At 36.3% G+C, this 19,291-nt stretch overlaps 2 protein-coding genes across 2 annotated transcripts; both read left to right on the forward strand.

Annotated features, from left to right (window-relative positions):
- Positions 1–7,224: 7,224 nt before the first annotated feature.
- On the forward strand, positions 7,225–9,828 carry LOC145812921 (uncharacterized). The gene is made up of 6 exons (XM_082908157.1): positions 7,225–7,264; positions 8,441–8,571; positions 8,652–8,858; positions 8,938–9,208; positions 9,302–9,643; positions 9,741–9,828. The coding sequence occupies exons 1-4, from the start codon at positions 7,225–7,227 to the stop codon at positions 9,061–9,063; spliced, it is 504 nt and encodes a 167-aa protein (XP_082764283.1). The 3' UTR covers positions 9,064–9,208; positions 9,302–9,643; positions 9,741–9,828.
- A 5,928-nt stretch (positions 9,829–15,756) lies between these two features.
- LOC114279802 (receptor like protein 21-like) lies at positions 15,757–18,607 on the forward strand. Its single transcript, XM_028222077.2, has 3 exons — positions 15,757–16,327; positions 18,211–18,373; positions 18,493–18,607. Exons 1-3 carry the CDS (start codon positions 15,859–15,861, stop codon positions 18,605–18,607), a joined length of 747 nt encoding a protein of 248 aa, XP_028077878.1. The 5' UTR covers positions 15,757–15,858.
- Positions 18,608–19,291: the final 684 nt, after the last annotated feature.

Below are 19,291 nucleotides of genomic sequence, written 5' to 3' on the forward strand. Positions count from 1 at the left end.
ACGAAGGATTTAGGGTGAAAAAACTAAGCCTTCATTCCGCATAAGTTAAAATAGGATTTTTTGGTTAAAATAATTATAAAAAGATAAAATAAAATTTTTAATCTAATATGACAAAATGTCACATCTAAACCATAATCATTTCATTTTTCTCTCATAAAAATTAAAAAATCCAAAAAAACTAATCCCAAAAAGTCAAAAAGTTAAAAAGCCAACTCATATCCTAAACGAACCCTAAATAGATTTCAATAGGTATTATTTTTATTTAGGACTAGCTTCTGTTTATGTAAATTTAGGATTTATAATTTTTAATTTGGGCAAAATATAATTTGAGATTATTTTTGTGATTATAAATATTTTTGATGCACTTTACATAAATTTTGTCATGGTTGTTGTTTGGAGCATTGATATTATTGCAAGAAGCTAATAATTGTCCGATAATATTTGTGTGAGTTTCGTTGTGAAGAATTTGTTGAATAATAAGAATAGATATTTTTAATTAATTTTGAACACTCCTTATGTATATAATGTACCTATTTACACACACACACATATATATATATATATAGAGAGAGAAAATGATGTGTTTGACACTATTGAGAATTAGATTATCATACAAAGATTCTAAAAAATAGCACCTCGCCGAATGTAATTGTATAAGTCTATGTATTTATTTTTTTATTTTGTTAAGACAATAATATTTTTATGAAAAGTTTATTTTATTTAAAGTTGGAGAAGTTCAAATTTTAATTAGTTTAATTTTTTTTTTCACATAAAATTTGTGAGAGTGACCCTATCCTTACAAATTTCTGGAGTTGCCACTATATATAATACAACAGCGCTGCTTGAGGGCCCTAAATTTCGGGGCTCGAATGCCCCGAAATTCCACTTTTGGTAAAAAAAAAAAAAAAAAAAAAGGAAAAAAGAAAGAAAAAAAGAAAACAGTTTCCAAAAATGGAAATTAGGGGCATTAGGGGCAAATTTTTTAGGGCCACCAATCATTTTCCATAATACAAATGCCTAAAGAGTGGCTTGTATACTTGTAGGCATGTTGATGACCGCTAAACTAATAAGAATTCTTATTTGTTTTGTGATTTTATGATAGAATTAACTATATGAAATTCAATAAATATCCTTAATTTTTTTTTTATTTTTTTATTTTTTTTATATCCTAATATTAAATTTGGACAAATTACATTGGTGGTCCATATATTTTACCTCTTATGTCATTTTGGTTCTTACACTTTTAATTGACTCAATTTTGACTCTCAATTGTAGATTTTGTTTCAATTTGGTCTAATTAATAATATTGTTAGTGTTTTTAAAAAACATTATTACTAAATTAGTTGAGGTTAATTAGCTAAGTTGAGTAAGCTTATAATTTTGCCATTAAAAATATGATATGCGACACTTATGTACGCATTTTTTTATTTATTTATAAAAAAACACTAAAAAGAGTTGTAATCAAATGAACCAATTTGAGACAAAATCATAAATTTAAGATTAAAATCGAGCTAATTAAAAGTACAAAGATTAAAATGATATGAGAAGTAAAGTACAGGGATTACTATCATAATTTATCCAACACTACAAGAAAAGAGGGCAAAAAACACGGAAGTATTCGCGACGGCGCGATCCCCGTCGCAAAAAATGGTCTTTTGCGACGGCAAAATAAACCGTCGCAAAAAAGAGTTTTAGCGACGGCGTTTAACCGTCGGTAATAAACTACACGAGCGGGTATTAAAATGAGGAACTATTAGCGACGGCAAGTGTTGAACCGTCGGGAAAAAAAAAATGTTTGAGACGACAAAAGTTTGCTGTCGCAAATACTCGACCATTTGCGACGGCAAATGTCCGTCGCAAAAAAAGGATTATTAAAACGGCGTCGTTTATTAATCATTTTGTATCATTTGCGACGGTGTAAACCTTCCCGTCGCAAAAAGTAAAAAACAATTTTCCCCCCCTTTTCCCTTTCATCTTGCCGCTCAGTTCGATCGAAATCCCTAAAATTGTTTTGAAGCATGAAACCCCTAAAATCCCTAAAATTGTCCGATCGAAATCCTTTCATCTTGCCGCTCAATTTTCCCCCAAAATCCCCAAACGAGCGACGGGCGACGAACGGCGAAGGGCTAGCGGTGGTGCGGTGGTGCGGTGGCGCGGCGACGACGAACGACGAACGACGAAGGGCTAGCGGTGGTGCTTCGACGACGACAACTACTCAGGTATGCTCTTTCTCTCTCTCTCTCTCTCTGTATGTATATATATATATATATATGTATGTATGTATTAGCTGTTCAAAAAAAAAAAAATATATATACATGAATATAAATTATTTGCCTATATATGTATGTATCCCCAAAAAGTTTCATTATTTTTTCATTTTAATTTTTTAGGTTGCGTTTAGATTATAAATTTGGATAATTTTAGAAGACTTTCTAGGTCTCAAGCATGTTTTGAATCAACTCTGTAAGGTAATCCTCATTTCATTCCATCCGCGCACACACCACATATATACACACACACGCACGTCTCATATTTCATTGAGGCACACTATTTTACTTGAATCTTCCATGTGTTGTTGGGTCTGTGTTTGTCTGTATAGTCACATGACGTTTGTGGAGTTTTACAAGGATATGAATTACTCTTATTTATTGTTAAGAGACTGCTGGCTTCTTATTGCTCGAACAGTTTGTTTAGTGGTTCGGGGAGTTTTAGGGTTTTGCGCGGTTTTGTTTCTGTAGTTGTACTTTGGGGAGCTGTATTTAGTTCTATGACCACGAAGGCGCCGATATAGGTTCTTGCTTGGCAATGAAATTTAATTTTGAGGGTTGTGCTTTATTGGAATGGTCATTATGGTGTGAATTAGAATGGGATGATGCTCCAAACTTTTCAACTTGTCTTTGTTTACCTTCCACCGATTGAATTTTAGGCTTTCTGAAATTTGTGTGCGTGCCCTAATCTTCTGGAAGGTCTGATTGTTGAGTTTAGCTGACATTTTCGCCTGTGTTGAATGGTAATTTATATATGGGGTTCCATTTAGTTATGGTAAAGGATGAAGGTGAAAGGAATGCCCTTTAAAATTGCTTATTTTCTGTAGCAGTTTTAAAAATTCGCATTTGGGAATTCATGTATGTTTGTGTTGGTGGACCTTCTTTCTTTTCTTTTTTTTTTGTGCGAAAGTAATTTTAGAAAACAATTTCGTAACAACATTCTATACCAACACAAAAAAAAAGTATTACAGAGAACTTTCCCACCATATATATATATATACATATCACAAAGGGCGTCCGAGGTGGGGTGGGTGGGTGGAGAGTGATTGGGTTGGGGTTAATTGGATATGATGTGGGGACACAAAGAGGAGTGAAGTGAGTGAAAAATCAATGAGTAATAATATTGACTGATGACACAAGGCATAAAAAAGAAAGAAAGTACTTTGTGGAAGATATGATAGGGGGGTTTTGAGTCTGAGGGTTATTGGGGATATGTCTTTGTCAATCACAGCTTTAAAAGCCATCCATGCAGAGCATCTCATGCCATGGAAAAGGAATTTTTACCTTACCCTCTCTTTTATTAGATAGGTTTTCACTTGCATGCCAGAGAGAGAGAGAGAGAGAGAGAGAGAGAGAGAGAGAATATATGGGAGAAGAAAAGGTTTTTTTATTATTATTTATAAATATATTATTGTTACAAAATGATTGTACAAAATTTTACTTCATTTGAATTTAAAAAAAAAAAAAAGATTGTATTTTGGTTTTCATTTTTGTTTTTCTTCTAAAAAATTTGAAAATTCATTAACTTTGTTTTTCAAACTAACTTTGTTTAATCTTCCTTATTACAAATATATTGCATACATATCCTGGCAAACATGTGTCTCGGGGACTTACAATTGAGTTCAAATGTCTTGAAAAATTCATTATTCTCAGTTAGTAAAAGCAAGTGTAATTCAACCCCGTCATGTCAATCTTATTCCCCCTCTCCCCCAAATTCTATCAAACCATCACCAATCATGAAAATTTTGATCAGACAAAAATTTTGAGTGAAAAATTCATTTGATATGAAGCACTGAAATAGTAACCTCAAAAATTTTATGCTTTGACTAAAAATTTCATTTCTTATGAAGCACTTTAGTAACTAAAGGTATTATATTTAGAGTTACTTTGATGAGATATTTTTGTGGATGTGTACAGATGATGGATAAGAGTTGGATTGATTTGCCAAATAGGATGTCGAGCGAATACATTAATGGAATTGATGAATTCCTTTTGTTTGCCTACACCAATAGGGTTGAAGGTTCGATGATCAGTTGTCCGTGTAGGAAGTGCAAGAATCGATACTATTTTGTACGAGAGGGTGTACGGGAGCATCTGATTTTGAATGGTTTTTTTTTAAAAATATAAACATTGGATTAATCATGGGGAATCTTACGTATCTCTGCATGGTAATCGAGAGAATGAAACATTAGCTAATTTAGACATTGGAGATGATATGATTAGAATGATACAAGGGGCTATGGGAAATCCACATGCCGGTACAAGTGTTGAGGGTAATGAACCACAGGGGCCTGATCCCCATGCATTTGAACCCCAGCTCGGTCCAAATGCAGAGACTGCAAAGTATTTCAAACTTCTTCAAGATGCACAAAGTGAATTGTATCCGGGTTGTCAGAAGTTCACATCTTTGTCATTCATTGTTCAACTTTTACATTTGAAGGTGCTTAATCAGTGGACAGACAAGTCTGTTGGCATGTTGCTTGAGTTATTGAATGAGGCGTTCCCGTTGGGTGTGAAACTCCCGGACTCATATTATAAAGCTCAAAAGGTCACAACAGATTTGGGCTTCACGTATGAGACGTGGGATGCATGTCCCAACAGTTGCATGTTGTTTCGAAACGAGGACGCCAATCTTGATAAATGTGTCATATGCAACAGTTGTAGATGGAAATCAAATGGTGATGGTGGTTCAAATGGTCCTAACAAAGGTGGCAAACGAATAGCTGCAAAACAGATGAGGTGTTTTCCTTTAAAGCCAAGGTTGCAGAGGTTGTTTATGTCATCCAAGACGGCCAAGTTAATGAGATGGCATGCAGAGGAACGAACTGATGATGGTGTCTTCAGGCATCCTGCTGACTCCCTTGCATGGAAAGATTTTGACCGTCGGAATATTGGCTTTAGTAATGATTGCCGAAGTGTAAGGCTTGGCTTGGCATCTGATGGTTTTAACCCATTCAGAACGATGAACATAGTTCATAGCACTTGGCCTGTTGTGCTCGTTCCATACAACTTGCCGCCATGGATGTGCATGAAGCAACCATTTCTAATTTTAGCCGTGCTTATTGACGGCCCAAAAGGACCTGGTGACAAGATTGATGTGTATATGCAACCGTTGATTGAGGAGTTGAAAGAACTATGGAATGAGGGTGTGTCAACATTTGATGCATCAACAAATCAAATGTTTCAAATACATGCAGCTTTACTGTGGACAATTAGTGATTTTCCTGCATACACAAACTTGTCAGGATGGAGCACTAAAGACGAATATGCATGTCCTTGTTGCAATAAGGAAACTACATCGTGTTGGTTGAAGCATAGTAGGAAACAATCATACTTGGGTCATCGCAGATTTTTACCTACTGGCCATAAATTCCGGAAGGATAAAGTATCATTTGATGGTAGTCGGGAAGTCAGACTCAAACCCAAATTGTTGTCTGGAATTGAGATGTTGCTACAATTAGAATCTGAGGGTATTTTAACCCAATACAAGAGGGATGACTTTAAGGAGAGGCATAGGAGACAGGTAGAGAAGGAGAAAGCTGGACATCGCACCCACAGTTAGAAGAAAAAGAGTATCTTTTATGAATTGCCATATTGGGAGCACAATCTAATAAGACACAACCTCGATGTGATGCATATAGAGAAGAATGTTTGTGACAATGTATTGTGGACAATATTAGGGGTTGCAGGAAAATCGAAGGATGGTGTTAATGCTCGGCATGATTTACAAGATATGAATATTAGAAAACCCCTACATTTGCAGTTAAGAGGGTCAAATAAAGCCTATTTACCACCAGCACAATTCACGATGACCAAGGATGAGAAAGATTTGTTCTTGAAAGTGTTGAAGGAAGTAAGAGTTCCCGACGGGTATTCATCCAATATATCATGTCGTGTGCGCTCACATGATAGAAGTATTGGGGGTCTTAAGAGCCACGATAGTCATATTCTGATGCAACAACTTATTCCATTGGCTATTCGAAGATCGTTACCGAAGAATGTAATTGAACCCTTGATTGAATTGAGCAATTTCTTTAGACAATTGTGTTCAAAAGTGAATCGTGCGACGGATTTGCAATATATTCAATATCGTATCGCTATAACACTTTGTCATCTAGAGAAAATATTTCCTCCGAGTTTTTTTGATATAATGGAGCACTTGCCTATACATCTAGCTGATAAAGCCTTATTGGGTGGAGCGATTCAGTTTCGATGGATGTATCTAATTGAGAGGTATCTTCTTACTTTGAAGCAATACGTGCGTAATAGAGCTCATCCTGAAGGATCAATTGCTAAAGGATATCTTATGGAAGAATGCGTGAATTTTTGTGCACAATATCTCAATGATGTGGAAACCAAATCTAGTCGACCCGTGAGGAACTATAGTGGTGCTGATAATTTGGGTCATGCTATTGGTGAAAACACAAGCTTTTATCTTGATAATACTTCTTGGGTACAAGCTCATCGGTACATCTTATTCAATACAAGCGCGGTTCAACCATTCATAAAGTAGGTTAAGTCACTCACTCAATATTTTATTGAATTTTCTACAAAAATTTTTGTATTGCTACAATTTCAATCTACACAGCGAACACCTTGAAGTACTTAAGCTCAAAATGCCTCATGTTGACGATCATCAACTTCGGCGTGAACATTTTGAAACTTTTCACATTTGGTTCAAGGAACATGTATGTATTTAACTCTATAGATTCTAGTTACTTAAGTCGAACTACATTTTAAATTTTACATTTTCGTGTTAAATAGGTCCAAACTTTGCGAAGGACTACTGATGTCATATTTTCTGAAGAGATTATTCTATTGGCAAATGGTCCTCATAACTTGGCAAGGAGGTTCAACGGGTATATACTGAATGGGTTTCGGTATCGAGTAAAGGCCATGGATGATCGTCGAGCCACACAAAATTGTGGTGTAGCTTTGAAGGCAGATACCATAAGTTATGCTAGTCGAAAAGACAAGAATTCTCGTGTGGAGTCTGTGTACTATTATGGACAATTGACAGATATTGTTGAGATTCGATATTCCAATGAGAAGAAACATGTGTTGTTTAAGTGTGATTGGATTGACAACATTCACGGAAAGAAAGAAGATGTCTTCAATTTCGCGTTGGTGAACTTCAATCATTTGTTGTACCGAGATGATCGAATTACCAATGAACCTTTCATCTTGGCGTCCCAAGCAGAGCAAGTTTGGTATGTTGTAGACCCGTTACAACCAGACTGGCAAGTCGTGGTGAAGATGTCTCAAAGAGGTTTATTTGATATGAGTTCGACTGATCCACAAATCGAGCCATACATGAGCCAACAATTGGAAGAAAATATAATGCTTCGTGATGAAGAAGTTGGTTGGGTGAGGGAAGCCACAGAAGGGGAAACAGTTGATGTTCAAATAGGCTGATAGTGGTGGAAACATTAGTAATTCAAACATTAGTAATTCAATTAAAGCCAAGGTTGTAGTTAATCATCAATTTCTTAATTTACTTTGTCTTTGTAATTGTATTAGTTCAATTAATGTCATATTATAGTTGACGACAAACCATTGTCTATGTTTCTAATGTCAATTAATGTTATATTGCTTGCAGATTATTATGGGAAGGAAGAGGAAGCCTGATCATCCTCGGCGCATGATGTCTAATGTGCTACATAACAGGACATCAGTAGCACCACCATCAAAGGAGGCATCACATCGGCCACTATCGGAGGGGCCTTTAGTGGCACCACAGCAGCTACCATGTACTCAGCCTCCACGCCTACCATCGGTGCGTCCACAATCAGTGGCACCACAGCAGCTATCATCATCAGCTTATGAGCCATCCGCAGGTATATAAATTTGCTTTGATTTGTATGAAAATTATTTAAACATACATTTATTTATGCTCATGATATACAACTTGTTTATTCTCATTGTATTTTGCAGACCCTTCGACTTCTTCACAGCCCACCTCAGGTTTATTTGATATGATTTGTATTCACATTATTTAAATTTGCATTTGTTTATTACCATTGCATATTGTTTATTGTTATTGTATCTCGCAGGTCATGTTAGTTCTTCATCAACATCGACTAGGCGTGGTAGAGGATGTGCCAAGGGCATTAAAGAGTGAGGTACTGGTAAAAAGCTAGACATACAATTTGATGGAAATTACTGCCCAACAGGGGATAACGTGGCTAAGTTAACTACTCAACTTGGCATTATTGTGCGGAATGGTAACATTGTTCCTCTTACTTTTCTTGACTGGAACAATGTGCATAATGATATTATTGATGCTATCTGGAAGGATGTGAAGGTAAAAGTATATTTTTGTCCACAAATTCGAATTCCAAAATTGTGTTATTATTATTTAAACTTTGAAATTGTGTTTTATAGGACAATTTGAATATATGTCCAGAGGAGTACAAGCCAATATGCATGAAAAACTGCAACAGCATATGGAAGAATCACAAGAACAAGCTTAAGGCTAAGTATTTCAAGCCTAGAAGTTCTGATCCTAATCTGAAGGATGATGTTCTTATGCACATTGTGCCAAGCCAGTGGGAAGAACTTGTGGAGTATTGGCGTACTTCCGATGCTGAGGTATACAAATAAGTTATATTTATGATATATAAACATACAAATCATATTTACATACTCACATTTGTCGAACCTGTTATAGAAAATTGCAAGTAGGAACGCTAAAAATCGGCGAGCTCATGGCATAGCTCATACCACAGGGCGTACTACTTTCTCTCAGATACGGCATGAGATTTACATTTTATTGTTTTATTTTGTATATAAATAAACATTGTATATTTACAAATTATTTAGATTCTAATTTTCATATTTCTAAAAAAATGCAGATGACCAGTAAGGGGGAGTCTACTGATAAGATAAATGTTTGGCTTATGACACGTAGAGTAGATGACCCAGAGGTTATCCAGACCTTGGTAGTTTCCAAACACCTTTGATTGTATTTAAAGTTTATTTTTTGTGTCAACCATCTTAATTTGGCATATAATTGTATGTCTTATTCAATACAGGATGAGTTTAATCGTCAACTCTCTATGCTACCTGAGGATGGTCGGACTTTGGAGGCTAGGAATGCCATTTTCCATGAGTTGATAGGTCATGACGGACATGGATATTGTCGCACATACGGGAGAATTGTGCCTCGGAGAGCGGTGTATAAAGATGGTGCTGGGCCATCACAGTCAACACCCCAGCCATCGACTATTGATCAGATCACGCAGAAGGTTCGTGCAGAGCTAAGGGATGAGTTGAGGGAGGAGCTGCGAGCAGAGTTCTCTACACATTTACAGTAGATGAGAGCTGAGATGATGGCCTTAGTGTCACAGGGGGTGAGTATGGATCCCAACAGACAGGTTCGATATAAATTAAATTGTTTGATAGTTCAATTTTCACACAAGATTATGTATAAAATTTGAATATGATTAACACATTATGTATTGACTATCATAGGTTCCTGATGCATCGAGTGGCCACCGGGCATTTAGGGAATCTGCAGAAGACGAGAATCCATATACACCACCACCAGAAGATCAGGTATAAAATGTATCTTTGCATTCTAAGCTAAAATGTATCTTTGCATAATTTAGACATTCTAAGTTAAAGAGAGACTTGTGGGAGAAGACGGGGCTTGAATCGGGTTCTCGGTTTGGGAGTTAGCGCCGGATTTCACTTTGGGCAAACTAGTTCCTTAAGAAACTAGAATTCGAGGAGTTAACGCCCCAAAATCACCAAACGGCGTCGGTTTAGCACGAAACTTGGCACACACGACCGCCTAGGCACGAGGGACTTGTGGGAGAAGACGAGGCTTGAATCGGGTTCCCGATTTGGGAGTTAGAGCCGGATTTCACTTTGGGCAAACTAGTTCCTTAAGAAACTTAAATTCGAGGAGTTAACGCCCCAAAATCACCAAACGGTGTCGGTTTAGCACGAAACTTGGCACACACGACCGCCTAGGCACGAGAGACTTGTGGGAGAAGACGGTGCTCAAATCGGGTTCCCGGTTTGGGAGTTAGAGCCGGATTTCACTTTGGGCAAACTAGTTCCTTAAGAAACTTGAATTCGAGGAGTTAACGCCCCAAAATCATCAAATGGCGTCGGTTTAGCACGAAACTTAGCACACACGACCGCCTAGGCACGAGAGACTTGAGGGAGAAGACGGGGCTCGAATCGGGTTCCCGGTTTGGGAGTTAGAGCCGGATTTCACTTTGGGCAAACTAGTTCCTTAAGAAACTTGAATTCGAGGAGTTAACGCCCCAAAATCACCAAACGGCGTCGGTTTAGCACGAAACTTGGCACACACGACCGCCTAGGCACGAGATACTTGTGGGAGAAGACGGGGCTCGAATCGGGTTCCCGGTTTGGGAGTTAGAGCCGGATTTCACTTTAGGCAAACTAGTTCCATAAGAAACTTGAATTCGAGGAGTTAACGCCCCAAAATCACCAAACGGTGTCGGTTTAGCACGAAACTTGGCACACACGACTGCCTAGACACGAGAGACTTGTGGGAGAAGACGGGGCTCGAATCGGGTTCCCGGTTTGGGAGTTAGAGCCGGATTTCACTTTGGGCAAACTAGTTCCTTAAGAAACTTGAATTTGAGGAGTTAGCACCCCAAAATCACCAAACGGCGTCGGTTTAGCACGAAACTTGGCACACACGACCGCCTAGGCATGAGAGACTTGTGCGAGAAGACGGGGCTCGAATCGGGTTCCCGGTTTGGGAGTTAGAGCCGGATTTCACTTTAGGCAAACTAGTTCCTTAAGAAACTTGAATTCGAGGAGTTAACATCCCAAAATCACCAAACGGTGTCAGTTTAGCACGAAACGTGACACACACGACCGCCTAGACACCAGAGACTTGTGGGAGAAGACGGGGCTCGAATTGGGTTCCCAGTTTGGGAGTTAGAGCCGGATTTCACTTTGGGCAAACTAGTTCCTCAAGAAACTTGAATTCGAGGAGTTAGCGCCCCAAAATCACCAAACGGCGTCGGTTTAGCACGAAACTTGGCACACACGACCGCCTAGGCACAAGAGACTTGTAGGAGAAGATAGGGCTCGAATCGGGTTCCCGGTTTGGGAGTTAGAGCCGGATTTCACTTTAGGCAAACTAGTTCCTTAAGAAACTTGAATTCGAGGAGTTAACGCCCCAAAATCACCAAACGGCGTCGGTTTAGCCCGAAACTTGGCACACACGACCGCCTAGACACGAGAGACTTGTGGGAGAAGACGGGCTCGAATTGGGTTCCCGGTTTGGGAGTTAGAGCCAGATTTCACTTTAGGCAAACTAGTTCCTTAAAAAACTTGAATTCGAGGAGCCAAAATCACCAAACGGCGTCGGTTTAGCATGAAACTTGGCACACACGACCGCCTAGGCACGAGAGACTTGTGGGAGAAGACGGGGCTCGAATCGGGTTCCCGGTTTTGGAGTTAGAGCCGGATTTCACTTTAGGCAAACTAGTTCCTTAAGAAACTTGAATTCGAGGAGTTAACGCCCCAAAATCACCAAACGGCGTCGGTTTAGCACGAAACTTGACACACACGACGGCCTAGACACCAGAGACGTGTGGGAGAAGACGGGGCTCGAATCGGGTTCCCGGTTTGGGAGTTAGATCCGGATTTCACTTTGGGCAAACTAGTTCCTTAAGAAACTTGAATTCGAGAAGTTAGCGCCCCAAAATCACCAAACGGCGTCGGTTTAGCAAGAAACTTGGCACACACGACCGCATAGGCACGAGAGACTTGTAGGAGAAGACGGGGCTCGAATCGGGTTCCCGGTTTGGGAGTTAGAGCCGGATTTCACTTTAGGCAAACTAGTTCCTTAAGAAACTTAAATTCAAGGAGTTAACGCCCCAAAATCACCAAACGGCGTCGGTATAGCCCAAAACTTGGCACACACGACCGCCTAGGCACGAGAGACTTGTGGGAGAAGACGGGGCTCGAATCGGGTTCCCGGTTTGGGAGTTAGAGCCAGATTTCACTTTAGGCAAACTAGTTCCTTAAGAAACTTGAATTCGAGGAGTTAACGCCCCAAAATCACCAAACGGCGTCGATTTAGCACGAAACTTGGCACACACGACCGCCTAGGCACGAGAGACTTGTGGGAGAAGACGGGGCTCGAATCGGGTTCCCGGTTTGGAAATTAGAGTCGGATTTCACTTTTGGCAAACTAGTTCCTTAAGAAACTTGAATTCGAGGAGTTAACGCCCCAAAATCACCAAACGACGTCGGTTTAGCACGAAACTTGGCACACACGACCGCCTAGGCACGAGAGACTTGTGGGAGAAGACGGGGCTCGAATCGGGTTCCCAGTTTGGGAGTTAGAGCCGGATTTCACTTTAGGCTAGTCAAAATTATTTACTAAACTATCTTTCTAATTATATGGTAGTTAATTTTTTTATATTTTTCTGTAATTAAAATATTAACACCATTATATTGTTATTAATTATTTTTATTTTGTTTTTTTCAGATATTTCCTGAGTAGCAGTTTGCTTCGTGTGGAATATGAGCGCGTAAAGATTATGACCAACTTCTGTTTTTGTAATTCACGAAAGAATCAAGACGAAAACTTTTGGTTTTGATTTTGATTTATGTTATTTAAATTTGTGACCAACATTATGTATGTATTATGTGACCAACATTATGAATTTTCATCATTTGCCAACTTTTGTTTATGTATGGATTTATATTATTATGTAATTTTTTGATTTTTTTTTAGCTATTTTTCACTTGCCAACATTAGTTATTTTATTTATGTATTTATATTATTATATCATTTGCCAACATTACAGGTTATTTTTATATTTTAAATAATTGTAAAACAGGGTTTTTTTTTAAATTTTTTTTTGAGACGGCAGAACACCCCATCGCAAAAAAAAAAAAAAAAAAAAAAAAATTCTGCCAGGCTTTTTGCGACGGCAGCCATACCGTCGCAAAAGGTGTGGAATTTATTTGAGAAACAAGGCTTTAGCGACGGTGCAATTGCCGTCGCCAATAGTCATTAACGCCGACATTTTTTGCGACGGAATTTTGCCGTCGCAAAAATCTATTTTAGCGACGGAAAGCTTGTCCGTCGCAAAAAAGCCCAGATCTTCATCCATTATCGGCGATAGAAATTTGCCGTCGCAAAAAAGAGATATTCCCGTCGCAAAAACAATGGCGACGGCAAGTGCCGTCGCTAAAGGTCTTTTGCAACCCCCCTTGTTGCGACCCCTACTTGCCGTCGCAAAAAGAAAATTTACCGTCGCAAATATCTTTTGAGACGGCGTTTGGATTATTTGCGACGGCGTTTTGCCGTCGCAAAAAACAATTTTTTTTGTAGTGTAAAAATTATATTTTACAAATATATATATGTATTTAGTATTTGTTGGCACCATATTAAACTACCTAGTCAATAGGTGACACGTGGAAGGTAAAGGACAAGCAATGGAAATGATGTAGATGCACAAGTCGTTAAGGAACCCCATCTTCGAAGTAACTCGCGTGAGCAACAAGTATAAGTTCTAAGAGCAGGAGTATGTTTGTTCAACACGTGAGAAATACAAGAGAGAGAAGTTATCAAGTCAGCGGTTATGCACGCACAAAAATAAGAAGTAACCCTAAGAAGTAAGTAAAAAAAAGGAGGTCATGGTGAGGAACAACAGTTCAACTGCTTCGAAGGCCAAGAGAAGACTATAAATAGTAAAAGATAAAGATGAAAGAGTCCCTGAACAAATCTAGACTCTATGTCTTTATCATTTCTGTTAGATTTTATTCTTGGCAACCCCGTTTGACAAAACTCCTTTCAGTTGTATTTTTTTTCGCACTTTTATTTCAGTGAGGCTATGAGTGTTTAGATGCGAATCCAACCCGAATTGTGCTTTTCAGAGAAGGTACTACCTATGTTGTCAAATCCGGAGACAAAACATTGTGTTGATTCAATTGTAATTTTTTGTGTTTTTGTTCTGTCCGCTCGAGCGGAGCCTTGTGAGCTCGAGCGTAGATTAGCAGGTCTCAGTATTTTGTCAGGACAAGCAAAAAATACTGGTGGGTGTGGTTTTACGCTCCAGCAGATTCTCCTACGCTCGAGCGCATCTCAGTTTGTTCGCACGCAGTTTTTGGTCAGTCCGCTCGAGCGGGCTGTGTTGAGCTCGAGCGGACCGCGCAATCCCAGATTTCCAGATTTGATTAAGGAGTTGGTTTTCTTCTGAAACTAGGATTGCTTTTGGTTTTTCTATAAGTAGTTGGTTTTCTACCAAAAACTTGAGGACTTTGGAACTTCTCCTGATCTTATTTTTGGATCTTAAGGTTTATATCTGGAGAGATTTTGCTAGTTTTCTTTGATGTTTTGATTGAGTCTTCAACTCTTGTTCTAAAGAGAGTACATCAAAGGTTGTGTTTTGTTCTACAAAAGAGAGTGTTGTTCTTCGGTGGATTCTGAAGAATTCGAGCCTGAAGCTGTGGTGGAATCCGGAGTGGCTCATCAGAAAGACAATTCCGTGGTGAAGATGGGGTTGGAAGAGGCACATAGAGGTTGGTTCAATTAGGCGTTGTGGATTCGCTAGATAATTGAGAGTATACCTGTGTAATTCCTTTAATTCTTCTTAGTGGATTGTCTTGTGGCTGTTGCCCGTGGTTTTTTTATCACAGTTGGAAGTGTCCAATTGTGGTTTTTTCCACGTAAAATCGTTGTGTTTCTTTGTCTTGATTATTTGATTGGGATTGTTATATTCTGCTTAAAATTGATACATAATCACAAATCAACATCTAGGAGATTTCTAGTTTTTTCAATTTCATTTATCTTTAAATTTCAACACTGCACTTTCTTTTCATAGGAGTAAATTAAAATAACTCTTGTATTTTTAGAATTCAACTTTTGAAGTTACCCTTACTAAAGGTAACATTTTGTAATTGTATTATTCAATTAATCAATTATATTTTTTGTCTAGCTCTCCCTCTCATTCTGTTTTGAATTTAAGTTATATTGTATTGGTTCTTACTAAAACACAATTACTAAAGTCATCTTCATTGAGGTTAAAAAAACTTAATCATAATTGGTTAATAAGTAAATTGACTTATAAATTCTGTAAGGACTTTTCAGATCATTACAAGCACGTGACAATTACATTTTTATTTTTCGAAGTGTCAAAATAGCCAACAATACTATATTATTTTTTTGGGTATAAATATATTATTATACTATTATATTTTACTATAAAAAATCATTTTATTTATGTAGAAGAAGAAATTTTTTTAATTTCAATCCATCATTAGTAGATAGAAAAACCTCCAGAAAGAACAAACTCTCAAATTTGTCCATATGATTAATTAAATTAATTTATTTATCTAGAATTTACAACAAAACCCAAGAATTTATAATGGTACAGTGAGTTGAAAGAAGAAAAAAAGAAAAAGACAAATAAATGGAAAAGAAAGAGAAGAAAGTCATGTCATCAGAGGGCTGCTTAGAAATTTCTAGTGACAGAAAATCAACCACCATGCCTACCCATCCCATGCCACTACTAATATCCTAACTCACTATTAGTTCAATCCTATCTCTTGTCTCTAAAAATAAACGAAGCCATAGTTTCATAAAATGGGGTGGGCTTTTGTGGGCAAGTTTGCTATTAAGTGGGTACTGATAGTTTTGGTTCATCTCAATGGACACACTAGTGGTTGCTTGGAAGAGGAGAGGAGGGGTCAATTGGAACTTAAGGGTTTCCTCAAATCCAACGGTGCTGATGCAGACCGTATTCCCCCTACCTGGGTTGACAAACCAGCAGATCATCATCTGAATGAGTGCTGTGATTGGGAGAGAGTCACATGCGATCCCACCACTGGGCACGTGACTGAGCTCTCTCTGTATAATATAAGAGATATATCATGCGATGAATATTTTTACAGATCTAGTGGATTTTTCGGATCTCGACTATTTGAAGAAGATTTCAGAGAATACCACCCAGACAGAATTTGGTTCATAAATGCCTCTGTCTTCCTTCCTTTCAAAGAGCTCCGAAACCTCAACTTGTCTTATAATTTATTTAGTGGTTGGATTGACAATCAAGGTACGTAACTAATTGTTTCATCGTTTATCCGGACTTATTATTTCATCGTTTGCATCATTCATATTATAAGATTTATATTATTTATATATAAAAAAATAAAATTAATTAAACATGCATAAACATATGATTAAGTCTTAATTATTTTTTAAAAGATTATGAAAATCATTCTAATTGTTTATTTTATTTAAATATAAATGTGATTTTGTTACGAGGTTATATGTCCAATTATCTTGATTTTTTTAGGATAATTGCCATTAGGTCCTAATAATTTGACTTAATTCTCGTCAAGTGTATTGAAAATAAATCCTAATAAAATCATTGCTAAAAATTAAAAATTTATTCTCAAAATCAAATTTATGGTTAATTTTTTTTTCAAAGACAAATATAATATGATTATGTCGTTATCAAGTCCAATTAATTTAATTTTTTATATATATAAATAATCTTTTACCTATTCTATAAGATAAATAATTTAAATCATCTTGACGTTCTGCAAATAGGACCACCCAAGAAGGACAATTAGCCTTCGTTTGGCATGCTTAGTTTTTTTAGTTATTTTAGTCACAAAAAGACAAAATAGGCTTTTTAACCTAATAAAATAAAACATCACATTCAATTCATAATCATTTCATTTTTTCTCTTACAAAAGTAAAAAAAGTCAAAAAGTCAATTCCAAACAAGACTTTTTAACCCTAGACTAAAATAACTAAAAAGTCAAAAAATTAAAAAGTTAACACACATCCCAAACGAAACCTAAGCTCCTTGTGCTTGGGCACAATAATATCCCAACTCCATCAAGTTTGAAAATTGACTATTTAAGTTGAATTTTTAATTTTTTTTAGAAAAATACATATAAAAAAATAAATAGAATGATGTAATAATTTATAGTGATTTTTAAATTTTTGACTACAAATTCAAGTCTCCAAATGGAGCCTATTATTAAAGTAGGAGAATTTTAAGTTAGTTTATGTTAGCTTGATATATATACCTCCGTTTGGGAAGTGGGTTGGCTTTTTGGCTTTTTTGGCTATTTTAGCCTGGGTTAAAAAGTTTGGTTTGGGAAGAGCTTTTTGGCTTTTTGGTTTTTTTGACTTTTTTTGTGAGAGAAGAATGTAATGATTATGGGTTGGATGTGATATTTTATTTTTGCGGCTAAAATAGCCTATTTTGTCTTTTGTGGCTAAAATAGCCAAAAAAGCCCCGTTTAGCTCTTGCCAAACGTAGCCACATGTTATTTATTTATTAGTGGGTGTATTGCTAAGCCTCCGTTTGGGAAGTGGGTTAGCTTTTTGACTTTTTGGCTTTTTTGGCTATTTTAGCTTGGGCTTAAAAGCTTGGTTTGGGAAGGGCTTTTTGATTTTTTGGCTTTTTTGAGTGTTTTTGTGAGAGAAGAATGTAATGATTATGGGTTAGATGTGATGTTTTGTTTGTTATGGCTAAAATAGCTATTTTGTTTTTTGTGGCTAAAATAGCCAAAAAAGCCCAAACCATGGCTTCCCAAACGAAGCCTAAATCTGTATAATATAAATTTTGATTGTGATATAAATATAAATTTCGATAGTCCTTCCATTAAATCACATTTGTATAAAAAATAAATAATAAATGTAATTTGAATACATAAATGTGATTTGATAAGAAAACCTACTGATAAATTATATCTGTGTTATAAAAAATAAATAACTACTTTATAATTGTCATCTACTTTTTTTTTTATTAAAACAAATATAATTTTATCTAATCATTCTAATTTTCACATAAATATTTTATTTAATGAATCTTAAAAAATTGACAATCCATGTTGCCAAAGTTAGCTGAAAAAAAAGCCCACCAACCCATATAAAAATTCATGTTTTATTGTGATGGAATAGAAGTAGTTTTTGCAGGATTTGAAGGGTTGTCAAGTTTGAGGAAGCTGGAGAAGTTGGATCTTGGTTCCAATCTCTTCAATGACAGTAATATGTTTCGATATTTGGGTGCTCTCGCTTCAATTAAGACCTTGATTGTTAGTTACAATTCCTTGGGTGGATACTTCCCTGCACATGGCACGTTTTCCCTCCATGCCGTCCTACAATTCTCTATTCTATGTCTCTGTTTCTATATATATATATATATAGATTCTTTAATTATATATATAGTTTACTTACTCATATATATTCCTAGTGCAGAATTAGTAGCAATGAGAAACTTGGAAACGTTGGATATAGGACACAATCGTTATCTTGGCTGCCTCCCAATGCAAGGTACGTGGCACTATCTACTCCTGTGGTACTAAAATATTAATCTCTTATTTTATTTTTTATTGTTCTAAAATAGTAGTCAATTTTTAAAAATAAAGAACTAAAATAATATGAATTTCTTATTTTATTCTTTTTTTAAATTCATTAACACAAAAAGTACAATTTTAAAAATTGATATTTCCAAAAAACGTAAATTACATTGACACCCCTGAAATTTCTGTTTAATACAAATCCCTCTCACATTTGAAAAATTACACTTACCCCCTTATTAGATTAAAATGACATATTTGTCCCTTAGTCTTTATACATATAAAATAATACAAATATTTTGTTCATATCATTTCAAAGAGAATAACAATCATCTTCTTTGGTTCAACTCACACAAAAAATTATGCTTTTTTATTTTTTATTTTTCGTGAATTTTTTTAATACTTTAAACAATTTTTTTTTTTTTAATTTTAGATACACCTAATCTAGATATACTTAAGAAGTATAATATTTTGTGATTTTTTTTTTTAAATTCACCAAATATAAAAAAAAAAGAAAAAAAATACAAAAATTGAGTACTACTATAATAAATGTGAATTATGTTCAAGTAGAATTTAATGATGGAAAGTTGTAGAATGTAGTTATGATGATGAGAAAAAGAAATTGTAGAAAAAAAGGACAAAATGATCATTTAGAAAATTTTAGGGTATGACATCAGCAATCCAGGGGTAATTTGTAA

Source organism: Camellia sinensis, chromosome 15 (genome assembly GCF_055761805.1).
Source record: "Camellia sinensis isolate YWXY chromosome 15, ASM5576180v1, whole genome shotgun sequence".
NCBI lineage: Eukaryota > Viridiplantae > Streptophyta > Magnoliopsida > Ericales > Theaceae > Camellia > Camellia sinensis.